Source organism: Corvus cornix, chromosome 8 (assembly GCF_000738735.6).
Source record: "Corvus cornix cornix isolate S_Up_H32 chromosome 8, ASM73873v5, whole genome shotgun sequence".
Classification (NCBI taxonomy): domain Eukaryota; kingdom Metazoa; phylum Chordata; class Aves; order Passeriformes; family Corvidae; genus Corvus; species Corvus cornix.
In genome coordinates, this window is record NC_046338.1 from 14,645,133 (window position 1) to 14,660,661 (window position 15,529).

Sequence of the window (15,529 nt, forward strand, 5' to 3'; positions counted from 1 at the left end):
CCATAACAAGACAAATCTTTCGCGTTTGATGCTAATCAAGCGTAGAGATGGTTTAGCACTTCTTCCTGATCACAGGCATGTAACACAGGGATGGGCAGCTATTTGCACATTCTTGGATCATAACTCCATCTCCACAAGCATTCCTAAGGCACATACATGATCTGCTGGCTGCCTGAAAATCCTCCCTATCTGCAAGGATAACATCGTATCTAATTATCTGTCTGCTATTGATTTTTCCACTGCACTATCACAGACTAGAAGCAAGAGGCAGAAGCAACTGATTTCCAGCAGTGGAGTATCCCTGGAGGAGGTTGTGGCTGGCTTCCCTGCATCATTTAGCTCATGAAATAAGCATGCCCAAGAGAAGAACACAGCTAGCTGCCACTGCAAGGTGCTCACACAACATACTGGTGGGCAAAGGGTAGGAGTTCAGATGGAGCAGAATAGAAATGAGCAGTAATGCAGCAAACACAGCTAAGGTCTCACCATGTTTTAGTAACAGAGAACGAGTACGTAGCAGAGAATGAGTAATTATTTAGGACAAAACCAACAGGCACCTCAGGGGATTCTGAAATTAATCCTGTGACATTTCCAGCAGCAAGCCTGGAAAGTGCAGTAAGTGACAGATAGCACTGTGTGGCAGAGCACATTCAGCATCCTGCCACAGCAGGCCTCTTCTCCCATTTGCGTGCAAAGAAAAGAACAATTAATCAATACTCTCTTATTTTTTCAAGAAAACAGCTACAAAAAACTGTTATTAAAATCAAAGGTTAGGTAACTCCTTTGAATGCCCACAGATCAGTGACAGCAAATTATTCCATCAGGTCATAAACAGCAGGGAGGGAAAGCATCAGCAGGAAGGCAAAGGGTTCCTGTACCTTTAACACAAATTAACCTAAAGGAAATGTAGCTGTGATTATTAATTATAATGAAATAAAGCACCTGCAGGAAAAGAAGAGTTTGCAATATATTTCAAATGTAGAAAAAGAAAACAAACAAACCTGAACCTGCCAAGGAGAGCATGTTCTGGGCAGACAGTCCCACAACACAGACACAAGCAGGAGCTGGTTGTCTCTGAGGTGCAGCTAAGCTGTAGACTAAGGCAGACAGCAGCTGACAACCATTATGGATCACAGCCTGGAAGTGTGCTTTGATGAAGAATTTCTCAGGCACAGCCCAGTTGACAGCAATCTCAGGTTCAGCTGGCTCCAGTAACTCCTTGCCAACATGAGCAACTTTCTTCTGAGCATGGTTATTTTGTCTTAGCAGATGTCAGTGCACATGAATTGCTCCACTGGGAAATCCTCCACTCTGAAGACCAAAGTTTAAAGTTAAGATGTTTCTACTGAGGTCACTTGGGATGATTAATTCTCTGTGGTGAGATCTCTGTCTGAGACCTTCATCTCAGCAGATGCTGGGAAAGAACCTGTGTATGCCTCTGACACCTCAGCCTCCTTCATGAAAGTCATGAGACATAGCTGTGAATTCTTTTCTGGAATCTATAAAGAGATTACAGGCTATATTGCTACCTTCTGCAAGCTTCATGACTGCATGGGATGAAAACAACAGACATAACTAAGAAATCCATATGCAGCCAGGTGCTAGCTAGGACCACCTGATTATTTTTATTTTGTGCAATGGACAGACACAGCCCACAATAGTCTTACCATTGCAAACTTCAGCTATAGGGATGTGCTCGATGCAAACTGCATCTTCTGGATGTAGCCTAGTGTTGAAATACACCTGCATGAGAGTAGGTGAACATGTGTTAAGTAATTCACCCATCTCACTGGGGTAATGGTAGTCCCTGATGCCGAAATAAAGTTAATTTCAGATCCTTGAATGACCATGACAAAGGCATTTTGAGTCTGTGATTGGAGGAACTAAGCAGGAGCTGGCTGTAACTGCTGCATGTTTCTGCATCCAGCCTGGTGTGAGGAAGCCATGCAGTACAGACACACTGCTTGTCAGGGGTTCATCAGGAGCCTGCTGACTGTGACTGTCAGCAGGGATGCTTCCTGCCTCTGCCACATTACTGTGTCCCTTATGTCCATGTAAGTTGCAGGTATCCTGTGTCCATGTAAGCTGCAAGTACAGCCATGCAGCTCACACACCAAAGCAGCAATAAGCACAACTGAATATGACATCAAATTTTCCTTCTCTGCTTCCCTGCTGGATGAGGAGGCTCACAAGTCCTCCTTGCCCTTCCACACAATGGGAACTTCCACGACACCTTGACAGCCGCCAGAGGAAAAGGCAGCACACTCACAAAGCCTCTCAGTGCACAAATACTGCAAAGCAAACCCCCTGCATATTAGAAACCACAAGCAAGGCACAGACTGTACAAAAACTGACAGGCATGAGCATAGCTGAAGGGAGGGCAGTAGGGAAGAGGAAGAAAACAAATAGGAAATGCCATACTCAAAAGAATTTAGCATAAACTCTCAGCAAATCAAAGCAAGGAAAAAATTCTGAACCCACTTGAATTTTAGCTGCCGAAGCCTCCTGGCTACTTGGCTGCTCTGCCTGTGCATTGCTATGCTTAATTTGCCCCACTGGATTTGCACCTCCTGTGAGTGACTGAGAGGAGCCATTGACTCTGGGAGGACTGATTTAGTGCAGCAGGAACCAGCGGCCTGGCAGAGGCTGCGGGAGAGGCCCAGCCCAAGGTAGGTAAACACTGTCGTGGTTTAACCCGGCAGGCAGCTCAACACCACGGAGCCGCTCACAGACTGCAGCAGGGTGGGGGAGGGAATGGGGAAAAACAGTACAATTCATGGGTTTAGATATAGACAGTTTAATAGAACAGAAAAGGATGGAATAATAATAATATTAATAACAATAAAAGAATTGGAACATACAAAACAAGCGATGCCCAACGCAATTTCCCACCACCCCGACCAGTGTCCAGCCCGTTCCCAAGTAGTGGCCCCTGGCCAGCTTCCCCCTAGCTTATACACTGACCGTGTGTCATATCATACACAATGTCCCTTTGGCCAGTTGGGATCAGCTGTCCCTGCTGTGTCTTGTCCCAGCTTCTTGTGCTTCCCAGCCTCATTGGTGGGGTGGGGGGAGGAGCTGAAAAGTCCTCAACTTAGTGCAAGCACTGCTCAGCAACAACTGAAACAAGTGTGCTGTCAACATTCTTCTCATCCAAGTCCAAAACATAGCAATGTACCAGCTACTAGGAAGAAAATTAACTTCATCCCAGCCGAAACCAGGACATACCAGAAGAGGGAAGGATGCAGGGAAAAGATCAGAACAGAAAAAAAGAGAAGAAAGAGTAGGAGAGATGGAAGAAACACACAGCAATGGATCAGCAACAGAAAAAGAGAATGAGAAAGAGGAAATTAAACACAGTACAAAAAAAGGGCTGGATGCTGGATTGAATAAGATCTTTCTCTAGAGTCCACATGGTTGTAAACCTCTGGTGTTCTCCAGTTTGGTGCTGGATACTTACTGTCAGTGGGAGCACCAGCACCTGGGGGAGCCTCTGTCCCACACTGCCCTTCATGCTGCTCCATGGTCCCTATGTGCAGCTGGGAAAAACTGATGCTGGCTGGAGGGAAATCAAGCCAGTTGTTTTTTCTTGACTTGTTTTTCTGGAAAGCCCTTTCCCTGGAGAGACACAGGCCTGTGAAAATGACAGGATATACTCAATAAATCTGTAATAGCTGCTACATAAGCCAACAGTGTCAAATTCATGCTTTGCATTAGCCAAGGTCCCAGCGATTCTCTACAGCACAAAAAGTGAGAAACCGGTAGAATATTCTTCATGACATGAAGCAGGGGCTATTTCCCAGTTCACATAGGCCAACAAAGTTCTGGAACAGTACATTACACTGAACAAAATCTAAAAAAGGAAGATACACCAAACTTCTTCCTGTTTCCTGATCTACATCCAGGATATGTAGGCACAGCCTGGAGTGTAAATGCTGGGTCATGGTTTAAGACAGGGAAGTGTGTGCAGGGAAAGGCTCACAGTCTAACCTGAACACCAAAGAAACTCAAAGTATCTCAAGTGTTGTCAACTACTTGAAATTCAGGACAGGTTTGTTAAAAGGTTCTTCAAAGCTTTCGAAGTGACCTTTTCTTGAGCAAATGTAGGTTCAGTTAGTTTCCCATCAAAATTGTGTGAATGTGTGGTAAGACATGAAACCAAGTGAGAAAAGGCACTATTCATTGACTTTTCCTGTGGCATTTGCTGAATGTTGTGAAAATCATAGATCAAAGCAAAATGCTTGGTGTATGTCCTTAAATTAGATGTAATTAAACAAACAAGTGTTTGCATAAATCCCTGAAAGGCAAAACTGGTCAATTCACACATGCAGTGGTGTGTTAGCTTCTTCTTTTTCAAAATTTTTAAAATTTTTTGAAAATTTTCATTAATCAAGGTGTTCAATCACAAATGTTTTCCTCCTCATCATAATGCTGCTCTGTGAAGAGTCATCCTGGGAAAAAAGTACCAGTCAGATTCCCCATCTAAAAAGTACTTTGGATTTTTAAAACCACAGAAAAACCCATACACCTGTAAAACCAAGGGAAGACCAGCCTAGTGGATAGCTTGGAGTCTGGAAATGGCACAGAGCCCTGCTCCTCCTTGTCACCAGCTGGGGCTCAGCTAAATCAGTAGGGATGGAAAGTCCTTACTACCATTAGTGGCAGCCATCAAAGCTTGCTGGTGGTCTCTCTCCAATTCTTGATGGACACATAAAATAACTCCTGTCATCAGAAATGGCATTACAGGGTACATATTGGCAGTCTCCAGAGACAGTTGCATATCACTGAGAACTGGTTTTCCCTTTCAACCATTGTCATTTCTGGCCAAATTTTGAGGCATACAAGTAATGAATGAAACCGCTGCCACTTTCTGAAGCACAAGTTCTGGGCAAAGAGTGCCTGGAGCTTTCATCCCAATACCTTTCCCAAACCCCCAAACCATCACAAAGTAAAAAGTCAATCCAATTTACTTGAATGAAAAGAAAACCATGAAGACAAGAAGTTGAGGAAGGGAAAAACCCTACAATGGGAACTCCATCAGGCCTGGCCTGGGAGGGGCCTGGCCACCGCTGGGAGGAGGGTCGGCAGTGCTGAGGACACGATCCCCTCTGCCGGGCACGGCCAGGGCCGCGGGGACACCCCCGAGGAGGAGGAGGAGTTCGGGGCCGGGCTCCGCAGCCCGGGCGGCAGCGACATCTCTGTCCCCTGCGGGACACCCATCGCACCGCCCCGTCCCCGGGGTTACGGCATCCCTCTGCGGGAGAGGCTGCCCCATCCCACAGCGCCCACCCCGCCTCGTCCTGGCCCACCCCATCCAGTCCGGTCCGGCCCGTGCTGCCCGCGGAGCCCTGCGGGGCTGGGGGCAGAGCCGGGCCGGGGGCAGAGCCGGGCTGGGAGCTGAGCCGGGCCGGGGGCAGAGCCGGGCCGGGGGCAGAGCCGGGCCGGGGGCAGAGCCGGGCTGTCCTCACGGCCCCGCGCCCGCCGGGGCTGGGCCGGCAGCCGCAGGTGCGCGATGGCGAGGCGAGACCCCCCGGCGCTGCCGCCGAGGCCCCGGAGCGCTCCCGCCGCCCCGGACAGGTCCCCCCGTCCTGCGGCCCCGGCAGGGTCCCAAAAGGTCCCTCATCACTCCCGCTGGTGTGGGAATGCACCGGGAAGAGCACACGGCCCCGGGAGTGGCACTTACCGGAGCCCGGCGCACCGTCCTTTCTGTCGCGGCACCGGGCAGGCGACGAGACGATCAGACTGGGCTCCTCCGAGCGGCGGGGCTGCGGCTACCTCCCCTCCCCGGCTGCCCGTCCCGGGCGGGCGGCACGCAGGGACACCCGCTGTATGGGAATGCCGCAAGCAGGTTAATCACATCCCTCCTCTCCGCATCCTTCCCTCCCCGCTGTCCCCCTCGCCCCCTCCCCCTCCACTTTTCATGGCCTTTGGAGGGGTTTTTGCAAGCTTTCGCCTCTCCTTTGAATCCGCTTCTCTACCTTCCAGCCTTGAAGGCGACAAGAAAAACCCCAAACTCGTGTTGGGAACAGTAATCTCATTTGCAAAGAAAAATCCCTGGAATGGGGACTCATTGTAACGCCTTTGGGCAGCAGACCCAACTGCTGGGCTATTTCAATAAAGGAGCGAACTGCAGCAGAACGCCAGTTGGCTCCTCCAGCACAGTTCTCCTAAATCATGATAGACAGATTGCGTGAAAAACAGGAATTCCAAAGAATTTCCTGCCCTGGGAACAGAAGTTAAGGCTATATTTAACAACATCTGAAGCTGTCAAGAATGCTTTGTGGTTGGATAACAGAGCAGAAAAATGTGAAAAATGCAGGCTACTGCTATACCAAATATGGAAATATTGTTACGTCTGGGGTCTAAATCCCATCTGGAAGTACTTACAGGCAGGAAAAGAAAAGACGCCACAACAGAAGCTAAAACTCTCCTCCTATCCCCAAACATTAAACTTCAACGAGGCAATACAATTCAAGGGCGCCCCACTTGCGTGAGGGCCACTGAACCCGGGGATACACAGGCTGGCGGGGGGCTGTTCGCTGCGCGGCCACCCCGTTCCTGGCCTGGAATCCGGGCCCCTCGGTGCCGCCGGGCATCGCCAGGCTCCCGGGCTCTGCCGCGCCAGGAATCGTTTGGATGCTCGCTCGCACAGCAGCAGCAGCACGGAGCGAACCCCGGCACGGCCGGGTGCCCCTGCGGGCAGTGTCACAGCGCGGGGCAGCCGCGGGCGCTCACGGCGGGCGCAGGTGGCCGGTCGCGGCGCGCCACCGGCACAGCCCCGGGTGCGATCGGCCCCTCCCGGTGACACCGTCGCGCTCGTGTGCGCGGGGCACGGGGCGCGGACCCCGCGTACCGGGGAGAGGCCTCCGCGCCCCCCCGCGCTGCCGGCCGGGCCGGGACCCCCGCGGTAGCGCCGGCGGCCGCGGTGCCGGGAGACGGGGCGGGGCGGGGCGGCCGCGGCGCGCGCCAGCCGCATTCCTGGGATGCCGCGAGCGCTGGACGCGGCCGCGGCCCGGAACGCGCGACGTCAGCGCCGCGGCGCACGCGGCGGCCCCGCGCCCTATAAAAGGCGGTGGCGCCCGCCGCCGCCTCAGACCGCGCCGGTCGCGCTCCCGCTCCGCTCGCACGGGCTCCCGCTGCACCGGCGCTGGACATGGGCTCCGCGGGCACCCGTCCCGCTCTGGCGGCCGCTCTCCTCTGCCTGGCCCGCCTGGTAAGTGCCGCGGCTCTTCCCGCGGTCCGGGAGAGGGAGGGAGAGGAGGCGGATCGGGTGGCTCCGCTCGGCTCCCGGCGCTCACCGGACGCTCCGCTCCGCAGGCTCTGGGCTCGCCCTGCCCCGCCGTGTGCCAGTGCCCGGCGGCCGCGCCGCAGTGCGCCCCGGGCGTGGGGCTGGTGCCGGACGGCTGCGGCTGCCGCAAGGTCTGCGCCAAGCAGCTGAACGAGGACTGCAGCCGATCGCAGCCCTGCGACCACACCAAGGGGCTGGAGTGCAACTTCGGGGCCAGTCCCGCCGCCCTGAAGGGCATCTGCAGAGGTAAGCGGCGACCCCGCTCCCCCGGGACGGACCCCGCGCCCCGCGGTGCCGGGGTTCGGTAATTTCGAGCCCATGTATGGTTATGCTTTGTTGTCGGTAGCTTGGCAGAAAGGCACATGACTTCAGCAGTCTGGAATGCGATTCAGTATGTCTGGGCTCCGCTAAACGCACATAAGGAAAAGTGATTCCTGACTAAGTTATTGTTCTGGCCCCGCGTCCCCGGGGGGTTGTAGGGAGCTCCGCCGTACATTTTTAACAGACCAGCAAATACCTGTGCTTAAACCAGCGATTCGCGCCGCTCACTCCCTTCTTTCCCTTCCTGTTGGTCTCTGCAGCACAGTCCGAGGGAAGACCGTGTGAATATAACTCCAAAATCTACCAGAACGGCGAGAGCTTCCAGCCGAACTGTAAACACCAGTGTACGTGCATAGATGGAGCTGTGGGCTGCATCCCGCTCTGCCCGCAGGAGCTCTCTCTTCCCAACCTGGGCTGCTCCAGCCCCAGGCTGGTCAAAGTCCCCGGGCAGTGCTGCGAGGAGTGGGTCTGTGACGAAAGCAAGGATGCGCTAGAGGAGCTGGAAGGCTTTTTCAGCAAAGAGTTTGGTCCGGATGATTCCGAAGGCGAACTAACCAGGAACAATGAGCTAATTGCCATTGTGAAGGGAGGCCTGAAAATGCTACCTGGTGAGTGTGGGTTTATTTGGGTGACAGTTAAGGGGAGGAGGCCAGAGGGTGGCTATATAACTCCTTAGACCCCAAAGGAAAGAAAGAAACCTAGTGAGAGATATATTTAGACTAACCCCTCCTTTTCTTCCCCAGTTTTTGGATCTGAGCCACAAAGCCGAGCTTTTGAGAATCCCAAATGCATCGTGCAAACAACCTCTTGGTCCCAGTGCTCAAAGACGTGTGGAACTGGCATCTCCACAAGGGTGACAAATGACAATCCTGACTGCAAGCTCATCAAAGAGACCAGGATATGTGAAGTGAGGCCATGTGGCCAGCCCAGCTATGCCTCCCTAAAGGTAAATACAGACTCTTCTGGTGTTCCTTTTCTATCTAAGCTGCTTGAGGTAGCAGTTAAAGGCTGAAAAAGAATCTCCTGCTAATAATGTTATTGCCTTTCCTTTACAGAAGGGAAAAAAATGTACCAAGACAAGGAAGTCCCCCTCCCCCGTGAAGTTTACTTATGCTGGATGTTCCAGTGTGAAGAAGTACCGCCCCAAGTACTGTGGCTCCTGTGTGGATGGCAGGTGCTGCACACCCCAGCAGACCAGGACTGTCAAGGTCAGGTTCCGCTGCGATGACGGGGAAACCTTCACCAAGAGTGTCATGATGATCCAGTCCTGCCGATGCAACTACAACTGTCCGCATGCAAATGAAGCCTATCCCTACTACAGACTAGTCAACGACATTCATAAATTTAGGGACTAAGTTGTGTTGGGGGTGGGATGCAAAACAGAATTTTGAAGTACCCAGCCATGGAGAAAGGACCTTTGATGGAAGTGGTGCCTTGCCCATTTGGGGGCAACATCAAGATGTTACAGGAGTGCACTGTGCAACTGGACACTAATGCAACAGAGATTTAAGCATACTTAAAGCTTCATAATACTGGAGCAACTTTACTGCTTCTTTTTGGAGCACCTTATCTAATTATATACTGTTTTCTGTTTGTAAGTGATCAGATAAATGTTTTGTTCCGGTTATGAAAACTTTTCTATCCTGTTCAATTTAACACTGCTTCTCCCCCTCCCTTCAATCTTCTCCCACCCTTTCCCAACTAAGTTGGAAGTTACATTCCTTCCTGAGGTGGGCACTTGTGGGGTGTTCACAGTGGCAGCTATTATGTACCAACTGTAGTTTAATGGCAAACAGAAATCAGTTGTTTTAAAGCTGAGTATTTTATTTATCGAACTGTAGCTTTTTGTTTGTTTGTTTCCTCTGAGTTTTTTTTACCCCTTTCAGCCCCTGTAATACTGGAATAAGTTGTAAATGATTTTAATTTTATATTCAATGAATTAAAAGAATTTATTTATGGAATTAATCATTTAATAAAGAAATATTTACCTAAGAACTCTTAGTAGAGCATTCTGATAGGCAACAGGCTTAAATACAGCAAATGGAAGAGGTTTCTGTGAAAACTTTGAATTCTGAAAAGTTTAGATTCTCTGAAAGTTAAAACAAGTTCTACTGCAGATGCAGCAATGGACTAAAAAGCCAAGTCTAATTCTTTGGGTAAATGATGTTTTGAAGGGGTGTCTGCAGTCTACAACCCCCTGCTCTAGAAAGTTTACACAAAAAGAGCTTCTTGGCACTGAATGCAAATCTTTGATAGACTGAAATGTTAATTAGACTGTCAGATTATTCAAACTGTCCTGGGATTTGCAACATAAGGTACTTCAATAGAATGCAGTGCATGCACAGCGATGTTGAACATTGGGATGGAAGTGGTCGTCAGGTCTCACGTTTTTTGGTGGCTGGTTTTTGCAAATTAATACATTTCTGTGGCAGAGGAATGCTTCCTACAGGCTGCAGGAGGTAGTTTGCTTTCACTAAATTCAAATTAAATGAGCTTGAAGCAATGACTTTTGTTAATCCTAATAACCCAGTGATGAAAAGTAAACATACTGTTAACAAGAGAAGAATGTGAGGAATTTCAAGTACTTGTCCAATAGAGTAGAAAGCAAGGGAGCTACTCTTTTCCTGACTTCCCACTTTTTAAATATGCAATTATACTTTACTCTGTGGGACACAGATGACATTTGGCTAAGCAAGGGAGCTAGCTGGCATGAAGTAAAAAAATGACATTTAAAGAAATGAACTGGAGCAGGATCTGAGAAAGCATCCAACATTGTATCCTTCTGGTTAGCCTAAAGCTCTGCTACAGAGAAGAGTGAAAGGAAACCTGCAACAGGGTATTATTTTCTTCTCCTTGTGTAGGTATTTCTCTGTCAAAATATTCTCCCACAATCTTTATTAAGAAAGATACTGCTCATAAAAAACTGATTTTGAGGTTTTAGAATTGTGAAGGGGTGTCATCCAGTGTCATTAGGTAAAAGCAGAATTAGTTAAGGGTCAACTTTTTAGTAATTAGACATAAATATCTCAATAAAATAAATAGCCAAATACCTCAGAAGCTTATCTCTGGCAGCTAATGCTTTGCCTGAGAAATTACAGCCCTCCCTCTTCTGCTCAGTCAAGTTTTCTCCCTGAAGGCATTCAAAAGTTGAGCTGTTCTGGAATTCACCACCTGGCCCCCAGTCTCAGCTGTACCTAAACTTGTCTGTGCAGTATTTGTTGACAGCAGAAGGGTAAAACGCAAGGAAGCACTTTTGTTTGGCATCTATGTAGATCTAGCACTGAACACTTCACTACATCAGCAGCTCGTTGAGAAACCATCAGGTTTACAAGCTGAGTTAGGAGAGAAGAGGGATACACTGCTCCCAGACATGCAGCAGCTGCAGGCGCATTCCTCGCCATCGCCACTGTCACCTACACTTGAATGACATCCATCTTCACACCAACGTAAGTAACAGCTCCCCAAAAATCACACGTATGTGTAACTGTGCTGTGCACACACACCGTACCTGTAACACACACGTCATGGACAAACAGTGGCCCTGCTGACTCCTGCCTGAAGTGTGGCTCTAGCCAGGCCCCGGGGTTTACAACCTGCACTTTGGTTTTTCCATGTTTTCCCAAATAAAGGGGTGCTTCTGTATTCTGCTCACTGGAAAAAGGTACTGTTGGGAGAGTAAGGGCTGCAGAGGCAAGTCAGGTAAACGTACGAGTAAAATATAGCAAGTGAAATTATCCTGATATAAAGAGAGTAAAATGAATCCTACTAAAAAAAACTGCAAGTCTTCCAAATTTGGGCTGTTAGACCGATCATCATCCATATAGTCATCTCTTCTATTTTGCATTTCACAATTACATGGCAAAACTACTTCTACAACACTATAAAAGGAATCAGACATTTTTTGTGTGTCATCTTTGCACTTGCTTTGAAACCTTTATATCCTCTGTTGTTCCAGATGAATAAAAAGACCCCTAAGTAGTAGGTGTGGATATATAAAGGATTATAAGCTCAGGTTCCACGAAGTGCAGCAGCACGGTTTACAGGTAAAGTAATGAGCACAACTACCATTTTATTTCTTGTCAAAAACTAAAATATCAATATCCAGAGTAATACTAGGAGATGAGGAGTTCGGGACTCATGTACACGACAAGAAGCTGTGCATTTGGACCAAATTCAAACCCTGAAAGTAAAGCCACCAGCACCGTATGGATCTCCCTGGAGCCAGGCAGAACCGCGGGAGCCCGGAGGGAGGGAGAGAGCGGCACCTTCAGCGCAGGTTCCAGCACTGTCCCCTCCGCAGCAGCCCTGTTACAGTCATTCCCCCTGTTCCCTCTCCCGTGTGCCCCGGTCCTTCGGCTGCTCCCTTCCCAGCCGCTGGCACTGTCACGCTGCACCGGGACGGGGCACTCGGCCGAATCCGCTGCTGCCGCCACAAGGAGCGCTTCTCACACTACAGGTTTAGGATCGAAGGAATGCGCAGCCTTGTATTCCACGCGGTTATTTACAAGGGCTTGATGGTGGCAAGTGCTATAATATCAAGGTTACACATAAAATCTTCCCTACTATTGAAGGCAACACAGTGAAGACAAAGTTTCAGCTTGTGTAAGTGCTCCATGACAGGAAACAAAACAAAAGCAGGAACACAGACAGACTTCCATGACTACACCAACTCCTTGTGGGATGCTGCCAGCTCACTCTCCTGAAGCAGCAGCAGGTGGAGGAAAAGCTGATACCGTACTGACAGTGGGACAACTGAGCTACTACTGAATCCTCGTGGAACTGTGAGAGTCTCAGTATCCACATGTGAATTACTGCAGAGCCCACGGCACAGCCCATGGCAGAGCAGCCCCGCGGGCTGCCCGACCCTCCCACTGACAGTGTCTGGGAGCAGGCCCATCTCCCTGTTACTCGTGGGCAGCCACTGGGCTACGCAGGAACAGGCAGTGACCCTAAGATCACTGGGATTGCTGCAGGAGGATTTCCAGTCCACTGAACCTGCATGAATCCCTCATGGGTCTTGAGGGCTGAAACAAAAAAGTCTGCAGTGGGCAGTCATTCACGGTTGGAAGTCAAAGCTACCTACCTACAAAGAAGCAGTTAGTTAAATGTGCCACACCAGAGGCCTGCTCTTGCCAGATGCTTATCCTTCTGAGCTGATCCTGCAGAAATGCATCCCTTGTTTAATCAGTGAAATTATTTCGATGCAGGGCTCTGAGTGCTCAGCACACAGCAGGTGAAGGCTGTGTAGTTTCACCAGCTGCTCTGCCTCAAGCCAGTTTCTTTCATGTAGACATGTCCCTGTTTTCACCTTCACAGTTTTTTCCTCCATATCACATAGCCACAAATAAAACAGCACACAAAAACATGGAGGTGTCACAGTGAAAGCAGTAACACAAAACTAGCTTTGGAGATACCCAGAAATGCACTCCAACGCACAGACAACTGAACTGCGTTGAACTGCAGTGAGACTCGGTGTCTAGAAAATATAAATCCTGCAAAAAACTACTCCAACCAACAAAATGATACAGTAAGCATCTGTCTCTCATTCTGTAAAGACCAAACACCAAGAAACTGAATAGATGGCATCCACTATGCTTTGGTTTCCCCCCCATAAAACTACAGCACTATGACTTCCATGTACACAATTTATACTGGAGAAGATCCTGAAAGACCCCAAGGCACCACTCACATAAGCAACTTCATCTGTCTTGAAGTACAACCACTTACAGGATGGAATGCAGCAACCATCCAGGAGGAAAACATTACACAACCTTTTCTAAGTTTTCATTTACTAGACAGAAAAATTAAAAGGTAGGGTGCACACATTTGCCCAGATGGGAATCCAGCTGGGACATGTACATGAACAACTTCACCTCCTGACGAATGCAGTTTCAACCAGAATGAGGGGACTACATTTAAGTATGAATGAAACAATCAGCAGTAGCCCAGCAGTTTTGAGACTGCCGAACATCAGATCAAAAGAAGCCCAGTATACCAGCCAAGTCAAAGACACCAGTTTCTCTGAAACTACTCATTTCCTTCAGCATCTCAAACCAACCAGATTAGATCCTATTTAGTTCATTAACTTGACAGAATCAGACATCAAGATGTCATAGCTGTAAAACCAGCAAGTCTATTAAGAACTTGAAACAAGAAAATGGATTTTTCTCTACAGAGGCAGATATTTGTGCATTGGCCACTAAAATCAATATGGATGAAAGTAGAGGCTGGGAAAAAAGGTCAACAAAGAGATACCACTGAGAATTTAGATAACAGAATCACAGAAATGACAAGTTGGAAGGGACACAACAGGATCAAGTCCAACTCTGGGCCCTGTGCAGGAAACCCCAAGAGTCACACCATGTGCCTAAGAATGTTGCCCAAACAACTGGTCAGGAGAGTGAAGAGTTCAGTACCTGCCCCTCCTCAGGAAGCTGGAACTGCAGTGAGGTCTCCCCTCAGTCTCCTCCAGGCTGAACAGACCCAGTGCCCTCAGCTGCTCCTCACACGGCTTCTCCTCAAGGCCCTTCACCACCTTTCTTGCCCTCCTTTGGACACTGCAATAGTTTCATGTCTTTGTTACCTTGTGGCACCCAAAACCACCCCCAGGACACGAGGTGAGGCAGCCCCAGTGCAGAGCAGAGCAGGACAATCCCTCCCTTGCCCGGCTGGCGATGCTGAGCCTGATGTCCCCAAGACACGGTTGTCCCTGCTGGCTGTGTGAAAGTGATGGGGACTTCTTGGCAAGCTTTTAATACCACCCATAAATTCTTTTTTGTTAGTATATATACCTCATCCACCAACTTAATTTCTATCCCACTTTAGCACAGCTCTGCTCCCTATTGGCACTCTTGGCAAAACAGACAAGTTCTGGAGCTACAGTACAGACCCAGTAGAGAACCTGGAAGCAAGGAGTGGGAAGGCAAAAGCAGCTTTCATAGTCGTTTCCTCCTTCTCCTTGAGGCAGAACAGGGATGATGGGAAGAAAGTGGCAATACCATGTTAAACACACTTTTGCTTTTCCACCAGCTGGAATGATGCAGGAACCAGCCAGCTCCTAGTGTAGTCATTTATTCTCTAAAAAAGACTCCCTTCTCCCTTCTCATTTCTATCCCTCATTCTCTAGCAGATTATTTTGAACTCATTCTGATTTGTCATGCAACCACAGGAACAGCTGTACTGATGCAGCTGATGCAAAAAGGTCTCATGCAAATGGATTAGATGAACACAAGGACTATTGTGACAGTTAAATAAAAAGGAATTAAATCCACCATTTCTATCACGAATTCTCAAAGAATTCCCTTACCCCAAAGGTAGGCAAAGCTCTAGTGGCTTTCCATATGTTATCACCCTATTGATTTTTCCTGCCAAAAAGCCTACTATAGCAAGATATCCTAAAAATGCTTTTCTGCAGGAAAAGTTAGCAGTGGTGAAATCAGGCCAAGACAGGGGAACTTTGCTTCCAAAGCAACAATGAAAAAGCTACACAAGGCCATTGAAGGAAGGAACTTCTCACAACAAAAGCATCACTAGAGCAAAGTCACTGCACCAGGGGTCTCTGAGACCTGCTGGGGCACAGTGAGAACACACTTCTGTTATCAAATCAAAAACAGCAAAACAACTAGCCCTCTTTTTACCTGGTTTTACACTTAATCTGTAACTTCCCTTTCAATTTCTGTATTTCTTTTGAGTTGCTTTTCCTGCCATTTCTTGTCTTGCATACATGTGACTTGTTTCCATTTCACCACAGATTTCCAGCAAATAAAACCATATGCACTACCATAGCAACATTTTAATACAAACACAGTGTAATCTTTGTTCACTGAAGTACACAGTTCATTTCTTTTTCGCTTATTAACAGAACCTGCATCTGCATACAGTTTAACTGAATGTCATAGCAACAACATAAACATCAATTCA

At 48.6% G+C, this 15,529-nt stretch overlaps 2 protein-coding genes across 3 annotated transcripts in view; one reads left to right on the forward strand and one right to left on the reverse strand.

The window, feature by feature from the left end:
* DDAH1 (dimethylarginine dimethylaminohydrolase 1) overlaps nt 1–6,646 on the reverse strand; it is a 97,050-nt gene extending 90,404 nt beyond the window's left edge. The window contains exons 1-3 of one of the 2 annotated variants that reach the window (XM_039555949.1): nt 6,388–6,646; nt 5,684–5,825; nt 3,461–3,634 (exon numbers count right to left, since the gene is read on the reverse strand). In XM_039555949.1, coding sequence (XP_039411883.1) covers nt 3,461–3,514 — 54 coding nt within the window. In that variant the 5' untranslated portion in view covers nt 3,515–3,634; nt 5,684–5,825; nt 6,388–6,646. Of the gene's footprint in view, nt 1–3,460; nt 3,635–5,683; nt 5,826–5,978; nt 6,093–6,387 lie in introns of those variants that run through there. The other variant, XM_039555950.1, reaches the window with a different exon arrangement.
* A 444-nt stretch (nt 6,647–7,090) lies between these two features.
* CCN1 (cellular communication network factor 1) lies at nt 7,091–9,574 on the forward strand. The gene is made up of 5 exons (XM_039555771.1): nt 7,091–7,213; nt 7,318–7,534; nt 7,870–8,217; nt 8,353–8,555; nt 8,665–9,574. Exons 1-5 carry the CDS (start codon nt 7,154–7,156, stop codon nt 8,962–8,964), a joined length of 1,128 nt encoding a protein of 375 aa, XP_039411705.1. The 5' UTR covers nt 7,091–7,153; the 3' UTR covers nt 8,965–9,574.
* Nucleotides 9,575–15,529: the final 5,955 nt, after the last annotated feature.

Coding starts and splice junctions, on each gene's coding strand:
- CCN1 (XM_039555771.1), top strand. CDS start 7,154: ATGGGCTCCGCGGGCACCCGTCCCGCTCTGGCGGCCGCTCTCCTCTGC. Junction 7,214..7,317: donor TCCTCTGCCTGGCCCGCCTG/GTAAGTGCCGCG, acceptor TCCGCTCCGCAG/GCTCTGGGCTCGCCCTGCCC. Junction 8,218..8,352: donor AGGCCTGAAAATGCTACCTG/GTGAGTGTGGGT, acceptor TTTCTTCCCCAG/TTTTTGGATCTGAGCCACAA.